Source organism: Aulostomus chinensis, chromosome 7, assembly GCF_037954235.1.
Source record: "Aulostomus chinensis isolate RoL2024-O1b breed Wild chromosome 7, RoL_Achi_v1.0, whole genome shotgun sequence".
Taxonomy (NCBI): domain Eukaryota; kingdom Metazoa; phylum Chordata; class Actinopteri; order Syngnathiformes; family Aulostomidae; genus Aulostomus; species Aulostomus chinensis.
The window spans coordinates 13,969,284-13,982,992 of record NC_141326.1 but is presented as its reverse complement, the minus strand read 5'-3'; the positions used below and the strand labels follow the sequence as shown (position 1 = coordinate 13,982,992).

The following is a 13,709-nucleotide window of genomic DNA, read 5'->3' as shown; positions in this document are numbered from 1 at the left end:
TTGAAGGATTTTAAAGGGGATCCATGTTGAGTCTGAGCAAACAAGTCTGATCTTCTCATTTCATCAAAATTCACTCCTCAATTTTACAAACCTCTTCTGTCTAAAGGCGCCGTCCTTGAGCGCCGCTCACCTGCTCGGCCTGGCAGCATTCGTAGTCCACCTTCATGCCTCTGTGTCCCACAGTCCTTTGGCCCAGATGGCTCCTCCTCTCCGGGCTGAGCCAGTACCTGTGGCAGAGGCTCTTTGCTCAGCTCTGGTCTGCAACACCAATGCTAGCATGCTCTTCTGCGTCAGGTGGGCTGAGTCATACTAACAGAATGATGCCTGTGAACTCCTTCTGATACGCACAGTACTTCCACTGGGTTCATGAAAAACTTGGAAAATTCATCGAATTTGAAAATCACAATTTAAAGGTTCAGAAAAGTGTTTGAAAAATAAATAAAGCCAGAAAATTATGGAAAAGTCATACACATATATAGAGTATCTCTTATGGTTCATATCAGTTTACTTTAATAAACTTTCTTGTGTCAAACCACGTAGTTTATTAATATAAGTTTATTTCTAATCTCTCAGATGTTTCAGGGAATGTTTGGCCATGAACATTTTCTTTCAAGTCTAGGAAATATTATGGAATGTCTTGTCAAAAATGTGTATGGACCCTTGTTTGGATGTTCTGACCCAGCCTGCCTCTTGCCTCCAGGTTCTGTGTGGCGGCCGTGTGCTACGGGATCTGTCGAGGCGACTCGCTGCCGCAGCAACCGCAGCAGGACTACATCCTCAGCAGCCTCTATAAGAAGGTGTCACCTCCTCTTAGTCGTGTCATCACATGTGCTTGATGCTGCGAGTCGCGCAAAAATGTCACACACAGGAAAGTTCTACAGCTTCCAAACCTTTCTTAATATATACATGATGAATCAGTGATACGACATCCCTGAAGAAGTTCTGGTGTAGTTTTACTACATCGGTAAATACTTTGTAATGGTGTCTACAGCCTCTTCACCGCCCACGTTTTCGTAGCTCCTCACACCTGTGTGCATTGTAAATAATGAAAATCCCAACATTTTTATTTCTTACCTGAGGGAGTTTTCGAACATTTAAGGAAAAGTAACTCCCTGTAACCCAAAACTTTATTTAATGTGTGATAAAATGGCTGTATCTCAGTAACTACAAGGAAAACAATCAAGTATTCTCCATCTTGGTTGAAAGTAGCAGGATGAATATCAGGGATACGTACATTTACGCAGTGTATGACAGAATCATGTAGCTAGCAAAGCACTCAGACATAGTGTTATTCTTCCAAGGAAGCTTTAAGAATACAGAATACGATCATAGCCATTAAAGAGGTTTGTGAATTGTATTTGGATCATTTTTTCCTGAAATTTCAGCCATTAAATGGAAAATAGTTTTTCTCTTATTAATATTGTACCTCCTGTGATGTTTGTGTGTATGTTCAGCTTCTATATCTGATCCCAAGACTACTGCCTGAAGCCAGAAGGACTCTTGAAGATGGTCCAGTGGGAGAACACTGGGAGGAGAACAATCTCAGAGTGTGGAACAGCTCCACAGACACCAACAGCTCCTGGAGGAAGACCGCCTGCTCCCTGTGGAGACACCCTGTGTTCCGTCAGCTACAGCACCTACCGCAGTACCAGGTAGGATGGAGGTTTTCAGTCAGAACCGGAGAGAACTCTGGTGTAGTTTTCATCTCATTGATTCATATACTGATATTCTCAACAACAACAAGAAAAATCACCGGCCTGTGTTGTATGTCAAGTTGCTCTTCACAGAGTGGCTGTCACATGAGCTCAGAGTCCAGAGGAGCGAGGATGCTTTGTCTGACCCAGAACGGTACAAGAAACAACACACAGAGTCATGAGGATAGTAGTAGACATAAATTCAGTGTTTGTGTGTATATTTGTGTGTGTGTGTGTGTGTGTGTGTGTGTGTGTGTGCATGCACGCATGCATGTATGTGTTTGCCTCAGGCTGGAGTACCAGCAGTGGGCGTGTCTCGAGCTCTACCTGCCTCAACCGGAGGAGCAGGGTGGCTGTGGAGGAGACATGAAGCGCCTCTGCTCGCATCTCCTCAACGCCATCATGGAGCAGCAGCTGAGGTGCTCTAACGTTTCATTTCAAACATACATTTGAAGTGTAACCATTTCAGTGACAGCAATCGTATATCATTCTGTTCTTATGACTTTTAATAATTTGAATTACGAACGTTGCTTATGTTGCCCCCTATTTGTGTTGTATTGTGTGTTTTGTTTGCTTACTGGTTGTCTGATCATGAATGTGCCTTGTTTTCGAGATCACCTTCAAAAAATAGTCTTTCAGTTCAAAAGAGAAAATAACAACAAGGCCATCAAACCACGTACGTGTTACCAACACCTTAATTTGTTTTACATTTGGAGATTGTCTCTGTTAATCAATATATACTTCTTATCCATTAAGGGTGAGTCCAGCTGGCAGTTGTTATCTCTAGTGCAATGCCTCTGAAGAGAATAGCACAACTACAGCTAAACTGTGGTATTAAAACAGTTGTCAAACAATTAAGATGTCATGAAGTTTCAGAACAGCCAGTCTGACACGTTGAGGTCCCCTTTGTAGTCCTGTGGCTAAAACTACAAAAACATGAATACATTATTTATTATTACGTTCACAGTGAGAAGAGTCTGGGAAGGTTAGACGTGTTACACACCGGAAGCTGTCTTCCAGATATCCTATGCAGGTTACAGGTGTGTATGTCATTTGTTGGATGTTGTGTTGATAAAATGCGATGTGGTGAATTTATATTCATTCAACACTGCTGAGCCACAACGAACAGAAAATATGAAGAATGAGATTAAATCTGAAATATAATGTGTGTGTGTGTGTGTGTGTGTGTGTGTGTGTGTGTGTGTTTGTTTGTTTGCAGGAGCTGGTGTGTGAAATGGAGCTGACCTCCCTATCTGGCACCGGCCAAACTCATGTGTGTGACTTGCTGTTTGAGCTGGCGTCTCAGAGGTTCTCAGCTTCAGAGTCAGTCAACTCACAACTCAGCCTTCAACACACACTTGACACATGGAACAGGTACACACACAAACACACTGAGCTGGTCGGGTTTATTGTTGAGTGTCAAGCCACTGAAGTAAGTGTGTGTGTGTGTGTGTGTGTGTGTGTGTGTGTGTGTGTGTGTGTGTGTGTGTGTGTGTGTGTGTGTGTGTGAGAGACAGAGTGCTGTTGGCTCTCCCATCAGTGTCTTTCATTAAAGTAAAGACTGAAGGATCCAGGGTGACTCTGGACTGTGACAAACTCATCCAACATGTCAACCAGCATCAGGTGAGATCTGCAGAGTAACTTCTGCAAAGAAAGTATAAACAAATAATCACAGCAAACCTATTCAGCCTCTAGGAAGAATGATATCTTTTAAAAGCCTTTTTTTTTAAATCAGATTTTAATGAGTGTCTTTCTATGAATGGACGTATCTTGAGGACAGTGCAGTTCTTCTGTGTGAGTTGTCCTTTGTAGAAGAGTGAGCGCTGACATCTGTCCTTAACTTTCCGGTGCGTCAGAGGAAGATGTGTTTACCTGTCGGCCTGCTGTCCTTCCACTTGACGTCACACTTCCTGAGAGTGAGAACTTCTTTATTCGGATACTTAAATTAAGATAAATATTTCCCGGGCCTGTATTTCTTCAGATCTCTTGTTTCCTCTCCAGGGTGTTCTGTGTGCTAGCTTGCGCTGCGGACGATCGGGTGAAAATTTTAACAAAGCCTGGTCTCAGATCAGCATCCACTGTCCTCTGCTGCTCCTCTCCACAGCGGTTTGTTTTGTTTTTTTATTAAATGTTAGGAACAGGGTTGATTTGCCAGTCATATTAGAGCTGAGCTTCACAAGAGCATGAAAGAGTCGGTCACCTCAATGAAGAGACAATGATACTTTTTTTTTTTAACCTACAGTTGCTTCAGTTGACCAGAAAGCAGGATGATTACTTCATGGTATACGTGTTTACTCTGTGTGTGTGTACGCGTGCGTGTGTAGTACTGGTGGGAGCGTCTGTCTCGCATAGCGGTGTCTCTCTGGTCTCGTCTGTGTGATGGAGAGACTCTACCAGAGCAGCTGCAGCTCCTCAGTGACAGTCAGAACTGGACCTGCAGGTAAAAACTCATGTTTAACCTCAGATCAATCAGTGTTACATTCCTTCTTCTTTAAAAAAAAAAAACAAAACATTCTGGTGTGCAGTTTAAAGAAGGGCCAGCTGCTGCAGATCCCCTCCGCTCCAGCCCTGGTGGTGGCTGCCAGCCTGTACAGCAGCTGGCGAGGTTGTGCTGAGGATGAGCAGGATCTCCGTGCTGCTCTGAATATGCTGCGAACAGAGAGAGACTACAGAGAGGTAAGAGTGCAGACTCAGCCATCCAGTCACAACCACACATTTGTGTCCTTGTGAAAAGTTTGACTCATCGACTACGGGTGAACAGTAGGCATTAGAATAAAAACTCTACTGGTTGCAAACAGCTTTGAGGAAACATCATCAGCTGTGTACACGACTAAGCTGTGGTGGGTCTGTGTGTGTGTAATGTTCTACTGTTTCCGTCTTCCTCCAGGTGCTAGTGCTGCTTCTCTTCCTATGTGTCAACAGCTATCTGTTAGCCCTCCTCTATCCCCAGGTAACCCCCCCACTCACCCAAACCCCAACACACACACTTTCATTCTTCGATTAAGTCACGGCAGAAGTCACACACACTGACAGAAGTCACACACACTGACAATGTCTCCTCCTGCTGATGAGTGACTGTGTCGTGTGTGTGTGTGTCTCTGTAGGAGAGGAGTCATCAGACATCCAGGAGTTTATGCACACAAGTCCTGACTGTGTTGGTTGACTCTCTGGACTCAGACTGGCTGCTCATCTTCAAAGCTAACGGTACACATGATTGCCTCTAAAATCACTCCCTGCTCACTGCAAATCAATGGACTAGTAAATAAAAGCATTCTTCCCCATTTACTGTGTTCTGTGTTATTAGTGTATCTTTGCATTGTCATATTGCATTATTTCCTTCCTATCTGTAGAGAAATGTGTCGTTACCATGGTGACATCGGCTGAGTTTACACGGTTGATGCCTTGGGCCTTCTTCAGGTTAGTATTTAAAAACCCCACATTCATGCAAATCTACAAGTGTTTATGATCAAAACTAAATGGATAATAGGAAAGTAAATGAATCACCGTTTGCAAATATCCAAAATCTTTTAGCTCCACTTTCATTCATGAAAAATACTTGATTTAGATTTGTTAGATTTGTTTTGCAGTCACTTTATTTTGTGTGTGTGTGTGTGCGTGTGCGTGCGCGTGTGCAGCTTGTTGCAGCAGCAGCGTGCCGAGCTTCTTCACAAAGTGTTGTGTTGTCCGGGATTTCTCAACATTGCCGTCTCCTGCTACATCAGCCTGTTGCAACTCTGCTTGGATGGACACACACCTGCACTGATCACTGAGCTCCCTGACAGTCAGGTGACCAAGCATCAGGTGATCGAATCAGTTCCCCTCATGTCAAGTGGCATCCCCCTGAATTCAGATCTGTTATCCATGTGTTGTCAGACAGAGGAACCCTCCCAGATTCTGAGCCAGGCCAAACTCTTTGTCCTGAGGGCTATTTCTCAGACGTCTCCCACCTCGCTTTCCTCCAGACAGCTCTCACAGGTAACACACACACACACACACACACACACACACACACACACACACACACACACACACACACACACACACACACACACAGCCTGGTTTCCATAATCCCGTTTTTTGTCTATTTTGAAGTACTGGGGGATAGAAATGCCATACTTTAAAGAAAGTTGATCTGCTCCAAATAATTGGCGGAAATGTACCTAATTCACTTTTTTGTGAGCATGAAAAGATTCCCTTCACACTAAGATGGGAACCAATTCTACAATTCTACAATTTCATTTAGCAGACGCTTTTGTCCAAAGCCACGTACAACACAAGCAAGAACTTAGACCTAATTAAGGAAAAACCCATAGGAAGCACAAAAGTGCTTCAGTTGTGATTTGGTCACAGGTACTGCCATCTAGTGGAAGAAGAAGTGTCGCCCCTCCCCTCCCCCCCCCCTTTTTTTTTTTGGACAAACATACAACATCACACAACACAGTTAGTGCTACATAATCACTAAGTGCTGGGTCTTGGACCCTCTGGCTTATTCTTCCCCACAGGACAAAGAGGAGAAGAGTCAGGTTAAGTGCCTCAGTGCTCTCTGAACAATTGAGTCTTCAATTGTCTCTTAAAAGTAGAAAGGGACTCAGCAGAACGCACAGAGTTCGGTAGTTCGTTCCACCATTTGGGAACAACAGAAGAGAAGAGTCTGGCTAGAGATTTGGAGCAGTGCTGGGCTGGAAGCACCAGGCGTCTTTCGCATGCAGAGCGTAGTGGGCGAGAAGGAGAGTAGACCTGGATCAGGGATTCCAGGTAGGCTGGAGCCGTTCTTGGGATTGTTTTGTAAGCCAAGAGAAGTGCCTTGAATTTGATCCTGGCTGCCACTGGAAGCCAGTGAAGAGAAACCAGCAGCGAGGTGACATGTGCCCTTTTTGGCTGGTTGAAGACCAGACGTGCTGCTGCATTCTGGATCATCTGCAGAGGCTTGAATGAGCATGCAGGGAGGCCTGCCAGAAGAGAGTTGCAGTAGTCAATGCATGAGATGACAAGAGCCTGAACCAGAATCTGTGTGGTCTGTTGGGTCAGGAAGGGTCTGATCTTCCTGATGTTGTAGAGGGCATAACGGCAAGACCGAGAAACTGAGGCCACATCAGCTGGTCATCAATCATGACACCCAGGTTTCTGGCTGAGTTTGTGGGCACAAGTAGGCTCGAGTCAAGTTGGAGTCAAGTCAGGCTATTAACTCACGCTTGCCTCTCCTTCCAGCTGGAGTCCCAGTGTGCCGGGTTGGACCCAGAGGTGGCAGCAGCTCTGTCGGTGCATCTGGACCCTCACAGGCTCAGCCCAGAGATGGATTTCCTCTGAACAGCTACTTTTGAGCAGGTCAAACTGGAACTTAGATGCTCTCCGCTCCTGTATGATTTTACAGTGATGCTTACAGACGATACGTGTTGGCTCAAAAGACACCAGACTAGCCGAGACTTAAAACCTAGATTTTATCTACAGCTCTTTTTTGTACATACTTCACTCACTTATACATACAAACATGTACATCTGCAGCCCTTGTCACTCGTTACAATACAGAGAAATTTAAAAACTGTATTTTAACACTGTAATAACTTAATAAAAAACATGACCTAATAAAACTGACCTGCAAGTATTTTACATATGTGGAGGAATACTGAATATTAAATACTGCATCACAGGATGATGCAAGTCTAAGTTTAAACATGGCTGCTCTTTGTACTTCACTTTGTGACACTTAAGGTTGAGCGTATGTAGGACAGTGGAACCACTGGCCAGAATTCTTGTCCCACTTAAAGAAATGTGCAGATGCCATCACAGAAGACATTGTCAGATGCTTAACTGAGCAGAGGTGTCATTTCTCAAACAGTATCTTTAGTAAAAGTGTACGTGCACAGAAGAGCTGAGAATGGTATACGCCACCAAATATTCAGATTTATGTAATCGTGCGTATTCTCACTTGAAAACAATTTCCCTTTATAAATCACAGTCAACCTGGAAATATTGGCCTTGTTCAACTATTGATGGTCAATTTTTTTTTAGCAGCTCATGAGTGCTGAAATCGTGACATGAGCCGTCTGATCAGTGGCTCCTCGCAGGGAGCCACAGTGATGTGAGCTGTCACTTGTTGGATTTACAGACTTTCCATATGTAGCAGTACATGCGCAGGTGACACGATGCCTGTGTTTGTGTGTGAAGCGGCTTCAGTTTTCGCTTGTGCGCCCTGAAGTGATTTTTAATGCAATAAAACTAAAATGGTACATGGCCATGTGCACAACATTAGACCACATCGTTAAATCCATCGTTGCTCTTTTCTGTAATTCTTCGATTTGATCTTGGATTATTGCTCGGGGCGACGATGATAATTTCATCCATTCTTGAACCAGCACCTTCCTCTGTGCTGGTGGTGAAATAAAACAATCTAATTATCTTGTCAATTTAAGCAGTGTTTCTGTAGGTAACAGTTATGGCTGACTACAGGCGTGTTTACATCATGACTGGATGTTTATGATGAAGTAAAACTAATTAATATTTGATGTGAAGTGAAATCAAATATTTAAGGTGTCACCGTACTTTCTGGCATCTATTATTTTTCTCGGTTTCATTCGTTTGAAGGGTCAGAGCTTTCATGGAGGATCGCACATTTTCCCGTCGATTTTTTTATTTTTTGGTTGTGTTTTTTTTTTTTTTTAAATAAATCTTCAGCTGAAAAGTGGCGTAAACCTTCATCTGTGCATGTGCACCTTTTAAAAATGATGCCCCGGGCCTTGTGGCTGTCATCTGTCTTGTTCCTGAGGAGCTGCCTCGCTGGCTGGTGTGATGGTATGCAGGTTGGAGTATGGCGGCTGCTGCTGCTGCGGCTGCTGCTGCTCCTCATTGTTTACCCTCTGGACCTTGGCCTGGATCAGAGGGTGGACCATGGACATGTGCACATTAAGGTTGTGGGCCTTTTCAAAACGTTTGCCGCACATCAAGCAGGCAAAGTCCAGGTCAGCCTCAGCCTTGTGCTTGGTCATGTGGTACTTTAGCGATGCTCGCTGGCGACACTGGAAGCCACATATCTCACACCTGCAGGGGAAATTGAAAAACCTTTTTTAGTTGGTCACCTGGTTTAGGATGATTTTAAGGAGCACAACTCTGAATATAATCCAACAGGACATTTGCAAACATATACAGTATATATAGTCGATCATTGTAGAGCCGACCGGGGACAATGGGACGGGTGCGAAGTCGGTTATGTTAAATGTACTGGCTGGGATGGCAGGGCCTCTTCTCACTATAAAACCGGAAAAAATTGATATGGCCACTAAATGAATGGTACTAAATTACATCCCACCAACTGATAGCTTTTATACAGTTGGAATTCTTTGCCCAGGAGTTCAAGAAGCTGTTCCATCATCAGAACTTACTGCAGCGGCTTGGCCCCGGAATGTCTCATCTGGTGAACTGACAGGTGTTTCCTTTGTTTGAAGGTTTGGCCGCACTGGTCACAAATGTAGTTCCTTTCCTCTGAGAGACACAGAGGAGCCAGACTCAGTTTAATGTCTTCTTTCCATTACAACTCAGTTCATCTCAGGCACGGTCAGTTGTGTTAAAAGCTTCGCTCAGTGACGGAAATTGCGGTGACGATACAATTTTGACAAGAATTAAACTTTACTCTTAGAGGCTGTCCACTCACCCAGAAGACTGGACGGAGTCCTTTTCTGAAAGGCCGACTCAGGCGACTCAGTGACATTTCACTCTGAGTACTCAACACTCATTTCCAACTAGCTTGTTACGACTAACTCTTGGTCGTAGTCTCATGTGGATGTTGTCTAGATATTATTCCCTTTTCTTCATTAGCACAGTCTAGTTAGCGCCCACCCAGCCTAATGACATGGGATGCCGGGGTCTCATTAATCTACAGGGAGAATAAATAAAGATGGGAATGATGTTACTGCCCACATTTCACCGTGTGTTTCACAAAGCTGTGCGGCCTGACGCCTCAACTCACACACTGTCAATGGAAAACACACTCTGTAGTTCATCCATCTGTATTAAGAGACTAATGAGTTTAAGCACTTGTGTTGATCCATAAATTGCCCTTTGGTTGTACAAATATTGAGCAGAAACAAGGTTGGAACACCGGAACAATCCAGTATCACATGATTAAAACTGAACACATTAATTAGGAGCTCGGCTAATCGTCTTCGGTTTTACAGCAGAGCTTCTTCAGTGACTGTGAAGAACAACACATCTTTCTTTACTGGAACCGATCATTTTAGCACTGATGTTTCTGAGGGCTCGATTTTTCAAACACCAACGCACTTGACTTCTGTTGTCAGTGTTGTTCAAACTCTTCGTGAAAGTCTCCAGCAACACAAACCACACTGCTGTATACGCATCAGGCCCCTGCATGTACCTGTGTGGATCAGCTTGACGTGTCGCTGCAGGTAGCGGTCAATCATGAAAACCTTGTTGCAGCCGGGGTGAGGACAGGGTCGCTCTCTCACCTCTTCGTGATGCTCTTTAATGTGCTTCTAGAAGACACGGATTAGGGAGGGGAAAAAAAAAAACTTTAGGGAGATGCCACAAATTTGTACTTATTTAATTTTTTTTTACCTTCTGTTGAGTCATAGTGTTGTGTACAACATGAGGTAATTGCAGTTCACACCACAGAAGCACAAGTACGGAGCTCTATAGTTCCTCACAAAAAGCTCCAGTGAATGTACATTATGCAGTTATAATAATAACAATAATAATAATAACAATAACACTCCGATAGCAGTTGGTTAAAGCCACTCTGCCATCATACGAGTGAGTTCTGACCTTCAAACCGTCGGGGGCTCTGTAGACCGCCGTGCAGCCTGGATATGGACACTTAAAGATGTTAGGCAGCTCCTCCCTGGCAGACACCACAAAGCAACTTTTAATATGAAACAAACTTAAGTAAAAGCATTTTACAATCTTTTGCTTCCAACTGCTCTAAAATACACATTTGAATGCTCATTGGAGGATTTTATTGAAGCAATAGCAGGACTTGAAGTGTGTCTACCCTTTAGTTTTGAACTTGTTCTTCCAGCCAGGTTTCGGTCCAGGTTTCTTCCTGATTTTCGGCTCCGGTGGGGCCTTCGGTCGTCGTCTTCTCTTCTTGGGGATGTTCCCCCTCCGAGCTCTGAGAGGATAAGAGGTTGGTAAAATAAGCACCTTTGTTTCTGTCTGCAGCCATTTTCAAGATTTGTCTGTTTTAGTTGAAAGGTACAACTGAAGGTAGTCTCCACCCACCTCTTTTCTGAGTACGGCTCAAATAACTCATCCTCTGACAAACCTCCTTTTCTACTCCCCTCGAAGTCTTCCTCAAAAAGAACTCTGAACACACACACACACACACACACACACACACACAAACACATCATCTGTTAATTAAACCATCCAGTTGCCGTTTACTTTCGTGCTCTTTCAGATCCACAGAATATTGTATCTCAAGCTCCCTTTACTGGTACATGGAGGATCCCAGTCACATTTGTCAACAACATTTAAAAAAAAAGATCATTTCTTCACAGTAAATACTTGTGAATAAAGGATATAAACTGACTTGTAATTCACTGTAAATTTTGTCTTTCTTGTAATATCAGACCACTACGCGGTTACGTTCATTCACCTCCTGCGCACCTGCGTCATCCACGGCTGCACCGGATGAATTAACTTAGTGCGACTTGACCACCATTTGTCCGGTGTGACTGTATGAGAGGGAGGGCTGCCCGGTGGTGAGAGACGGTTGTTGTGCTTCACCTTTGCACACTGTGGCTGACAATGGTCAAGAAAATAATCCAGAAATAGGAATAAACCTGAGTCTTTGTGAGCTGCCGTGAGCTGAATGTAGTGGCTGCGCTACTGTACTGTTGACTTTGGTCATAATGGTGGAACGTGGACAGCTGTGCGTGTGTGAGACTTTAAACTAGAGAGTGCAATTGCAGTGTGAATAATGAATGCTAGAAATGATAATGCCAGACTGAATACTGGCTTGAAAAGATTAATAATGTGATAAATATGTGAAAGATTTGGAGAAAAAAAATTAAGCTTGGGTTAAAAAAAAAAGGTGACCAGACTACAATGCTTCTTCTAATATAAAGAATATTTTTAATGCCTCAGTGTTTGAGAAGCGCCGGACTTGAAGTTAAAATGAGGCCTGAAACACATGTAAAAGTGTTGATTTTGAAAACCAAAATCCTTTAAGTTATTCCTCGAGTCCAAATGACAGTTTCTTTCAAATATTGAAAAAAAAAAAAACTCCCTAAGAGCAAGAGTTTAATTCAATACTTTGAATCCGATGGGACAAGATCTGCACCCATGAATTGGTGGAAGTGAGGGTGAGGGAGAGGAGGCTAACCTGTCAGAGAGATCAGTGTAAGCTGGCCTGTCCTCCAGCTGGGCCAGAGCCGGTGATATCGCCTCCTCAGCAGCTGCAAAAACTAGTAGAGGAGGCATCAGATCAGAGTCAGTGAGAAACTCATGATGTCAAACTGACTGACCAACAGACTCAGAGATAAGCTCTTTACTGGCGATGTGCTGGTCATGAAATTCTGGGCTACCGATGTTTAAAACAACAACCTGACAGCGATATTTTTCCCATCATTTTTGAGTGTGTTTTGTTATTTTTTGGTGTCACAGAAAGACATCTTCATTATTAAACAATAATAATAATAGACCAGTTAGAGTCTTTCAGTGCTTCATCATGCCATTCTTGCACCAGCACGACTTCAATCGCAAAAAAACCCCGTATTTGTTGGTGTGCCAGAAAGCTAAACAGGGGGCTCTGCAATTGGAGTGTCATCTTAGCTCCGATACACGGGGTGTTGTCATCAAAGCAGATGACTCGTTGCATCCTTACTAAGAGTTAGATGATCTCACCCTCAGTGGTTCTGGTCCAGTCGTCCAGCGCTGAGCTCTGAGTCTGGGGCGTGACTGCAGGTGGACTGCCCTCCACTAAACTGGCTCCAATTACCACTGCGCCCCTGTCGTCTGGCGCCTGATCTTCCTCCCCCTCTCCCTCGGATATCACTCCATCACTGATCACACTCTCGCCTGCTCCCCCGCTCAATTTCACCGTCTTACCGGAGTTGTTATTTGTTGTGTACTGAGTGTCCATGGTATAGCTGTGACCTTCAACACAACACCACACAGCCTTAACAGAGCCCCAGTACTGGCCCTCCAGCACTTCCTTCAGGTTGGGGCAGGATCTGCAGGCCTCTGCATGGTGATGAGTCCATGACACCAAGCTGTGGAGGCACTTTGGGTCTGAGGAAAAGGACAGTGATGCTGGAAAGAGACAAAGCAGGAGACTGTCTCAGTGGGCCGAACGCTTCATCTGGCTTCTGTTAGTAATTAAAAAACGAGGAGAACTTATTGTATTTACCAGTAGATCCATGGTTTATTGATGACTCAGGACATTTAGCATTAATCCTGAAAAGGAAGAATTCAGATATTTTGTCAGTGAATGGTTAACATTCATACAATCAATACACACTTGTAAGCAACTCTCACAAGCATTGATATTTTTATTTAATGAAGATAAGATAAGATAGAACTTTATTGATCCCACAAGGGGGAAGTTTGTGTGTTACCACAGCTCAATTTCAAGAAGAAGAAACCGCAATCAAAAGATATCAAGAAAGGAGAAGAAGAACATTATAAACAAAGTTCCATATGAACAAAATACTATATAAAATGAACTCACCTGTTGTTGGAGTTCTCTTTCCCCACTGGTGGAAGGTTGACTCTCTGTAAAAAACTGATCAGGATGCTGTGGCACTTATAGAACTTGGTGTAACACTTCTTACACACAAATTCTGATAAACGAGGATCACGGTCTAACTGCACGCCCACCAGTTGTTGGAAGTCTGTATGGAATAAAATGGGGGACTGGGCCCCAGCATCTGTCTCTTCTTCATCAACAGTGATTGATTCCTGGGGCCACTTATTGAAGGCATGCCTCAGACTCCGTGGAGAGAACTTTCCATGGCAGAGCCTGCAGATAGCAGAAGATAGTCTACCTGTCAGGACAAGAAA

General features: G+C 43.8%; 2 protein-coding genes across 5 annotated transcripts in view; one reads left to right on the top strand and one right to left on the bottom strand.

Moving 5' to 3' along the window:
• fanca (FA complementation group A) overlaps nucleotides 1–7,304 on the top strand; it is a 22,397-nt gene extending 15,093 nt beyond the window's left edge. Inside the window, exons 25-42 of one of the 2 annotated variants that reach the window (XM_086208585.1) lie at nucleotides 107–294; nucleotides 701–797; nucleotides 1,455–1,652; nucleotides 1,775–1,848; nucleotides 1,985–2,113; nucleotides 2,662–2,734; nucleotides 2,914–3,068; nucleotides 3,212–3,317; nucleotides 3,551–3,610; nucleotides 3,696–3,800; nucleotides 4,019–4,134; nucleotides 4,220–4,370; nucleotides 4,582–4,644; nucleotides 4,799–4,898; nucleotides 5,045–5,111; nucleotides 5,330–5,480; nucleotides 5,568–5,669; nucleotides 6,903–7,304. In XM_086208585.1, coding sequence (XP_086064711.1) covers nucleotides 107–294; nucleotides 701–797; nucleotides 1,455–1,652; nucleotides 1,775–1,848; nucleotides 1,985–2,113; nucleotides 2,662–2,734; nucleotides 2,914–3,068; nucleotides 3,212–3,317; nucleotides 3,551–3,610; nucleotides 3,696–3,800; nucleotides 4,019–4,134; nucleotides 4,220–4,370; nucleotides 4,582–4,644; nucleotides 4,799–4,898; nucleotides 5,045–5,111; nucleotides 5,330–5,480; nucleotides 5,568–5,669; nucleotides 6,903–7,001 — 2,034 coding nt within the window. In that variant the 3' untranslated portion in view covers nucleotides 7,002–7,304. Of the gene's footprint in view, nucleotides 1–106; nucleotides 295–700; nucleotides 798–1,454; nucleotides 1,653–1,774; nucleotides 1,849–1,984; nucleotides 2,114–2,661; nucleotides 2,735–2,913; nucleotides 3,069–3,211; nucleotides 3,318–3,550; nucleotides 3,611–3,695; nucleotides 3,801–4,018; nucleotides 4,135–4,219; nucleotides 4,371–4,581; nucleotides 4,645–4,798; nucleotides 4,899–5,044; nucleotides 5,112–5,329; nucleotides 5,496–5,567; nucleotides 5,670–6,902 lie in introns of both variants that reach the window. The other variant, XM_086208584.1, reaches the window with a different exon arrangement.
• The window catches only part of znf276 (zinc finger protein 276), a 15,764-nt gene continuing 8,165 nt past the window's right edge, over nucleotides 6,111–13,709 (bottom strand). For 2 of the 3 annotated variants that reach the window (XM_086208588.1, XM_086208587.1), the window contains exons 3-12: nucleotides 13,378–13,693; nucleotides 13,057–13,103; nucleotides 12,552–12,959; nucleotides 12,031–12,112; nucleotides 10,926–11,009; nucleotides 10,696–10,815; nucleotides 10,470–10,545; nucleotides 10,063–10,180; nucleotides 9,071–9,170; nucleotides 6,111–8,729 (exon numbers count right to left, since the gene is read on the bottom strand). In XM_086208588.1, coding sequence (XP_086064714.1) covers nucleotides 8,438–8,729; nucleotides 9,071–9,170; nucleotides 10,063–10,180; nucleotides 10,470–10,545; nucleotides 10,696–10,815; nucleotides 10,926–11,009; nucleotides 12,031–12,112; nucleotides 12,552–12,959; nucleotides 13,057–13,103; nucleotides 13,378–13,693 — 1,643 coding nt within the window. In that variant the 3' untranslated portion in view covers nucleotides 6,111–8,437. The remainder of the gene's footprint in view (nucleotides 8,730–9,070; nucleotides 9,171–10,062; nucleotides 10,181–10,469; nucleotides 10,546–10,695; nucleotides 10,816–10,925; nucleotides 11,010–12,030; nucleotides 12,113–12,551; nucleotides 12,960–13,056; nucleotides 13,104–13,377; nucleotides 13,694–13,709) is intronic. The other variant, XR_015117007.1, reaches the window with a different exon arrangement.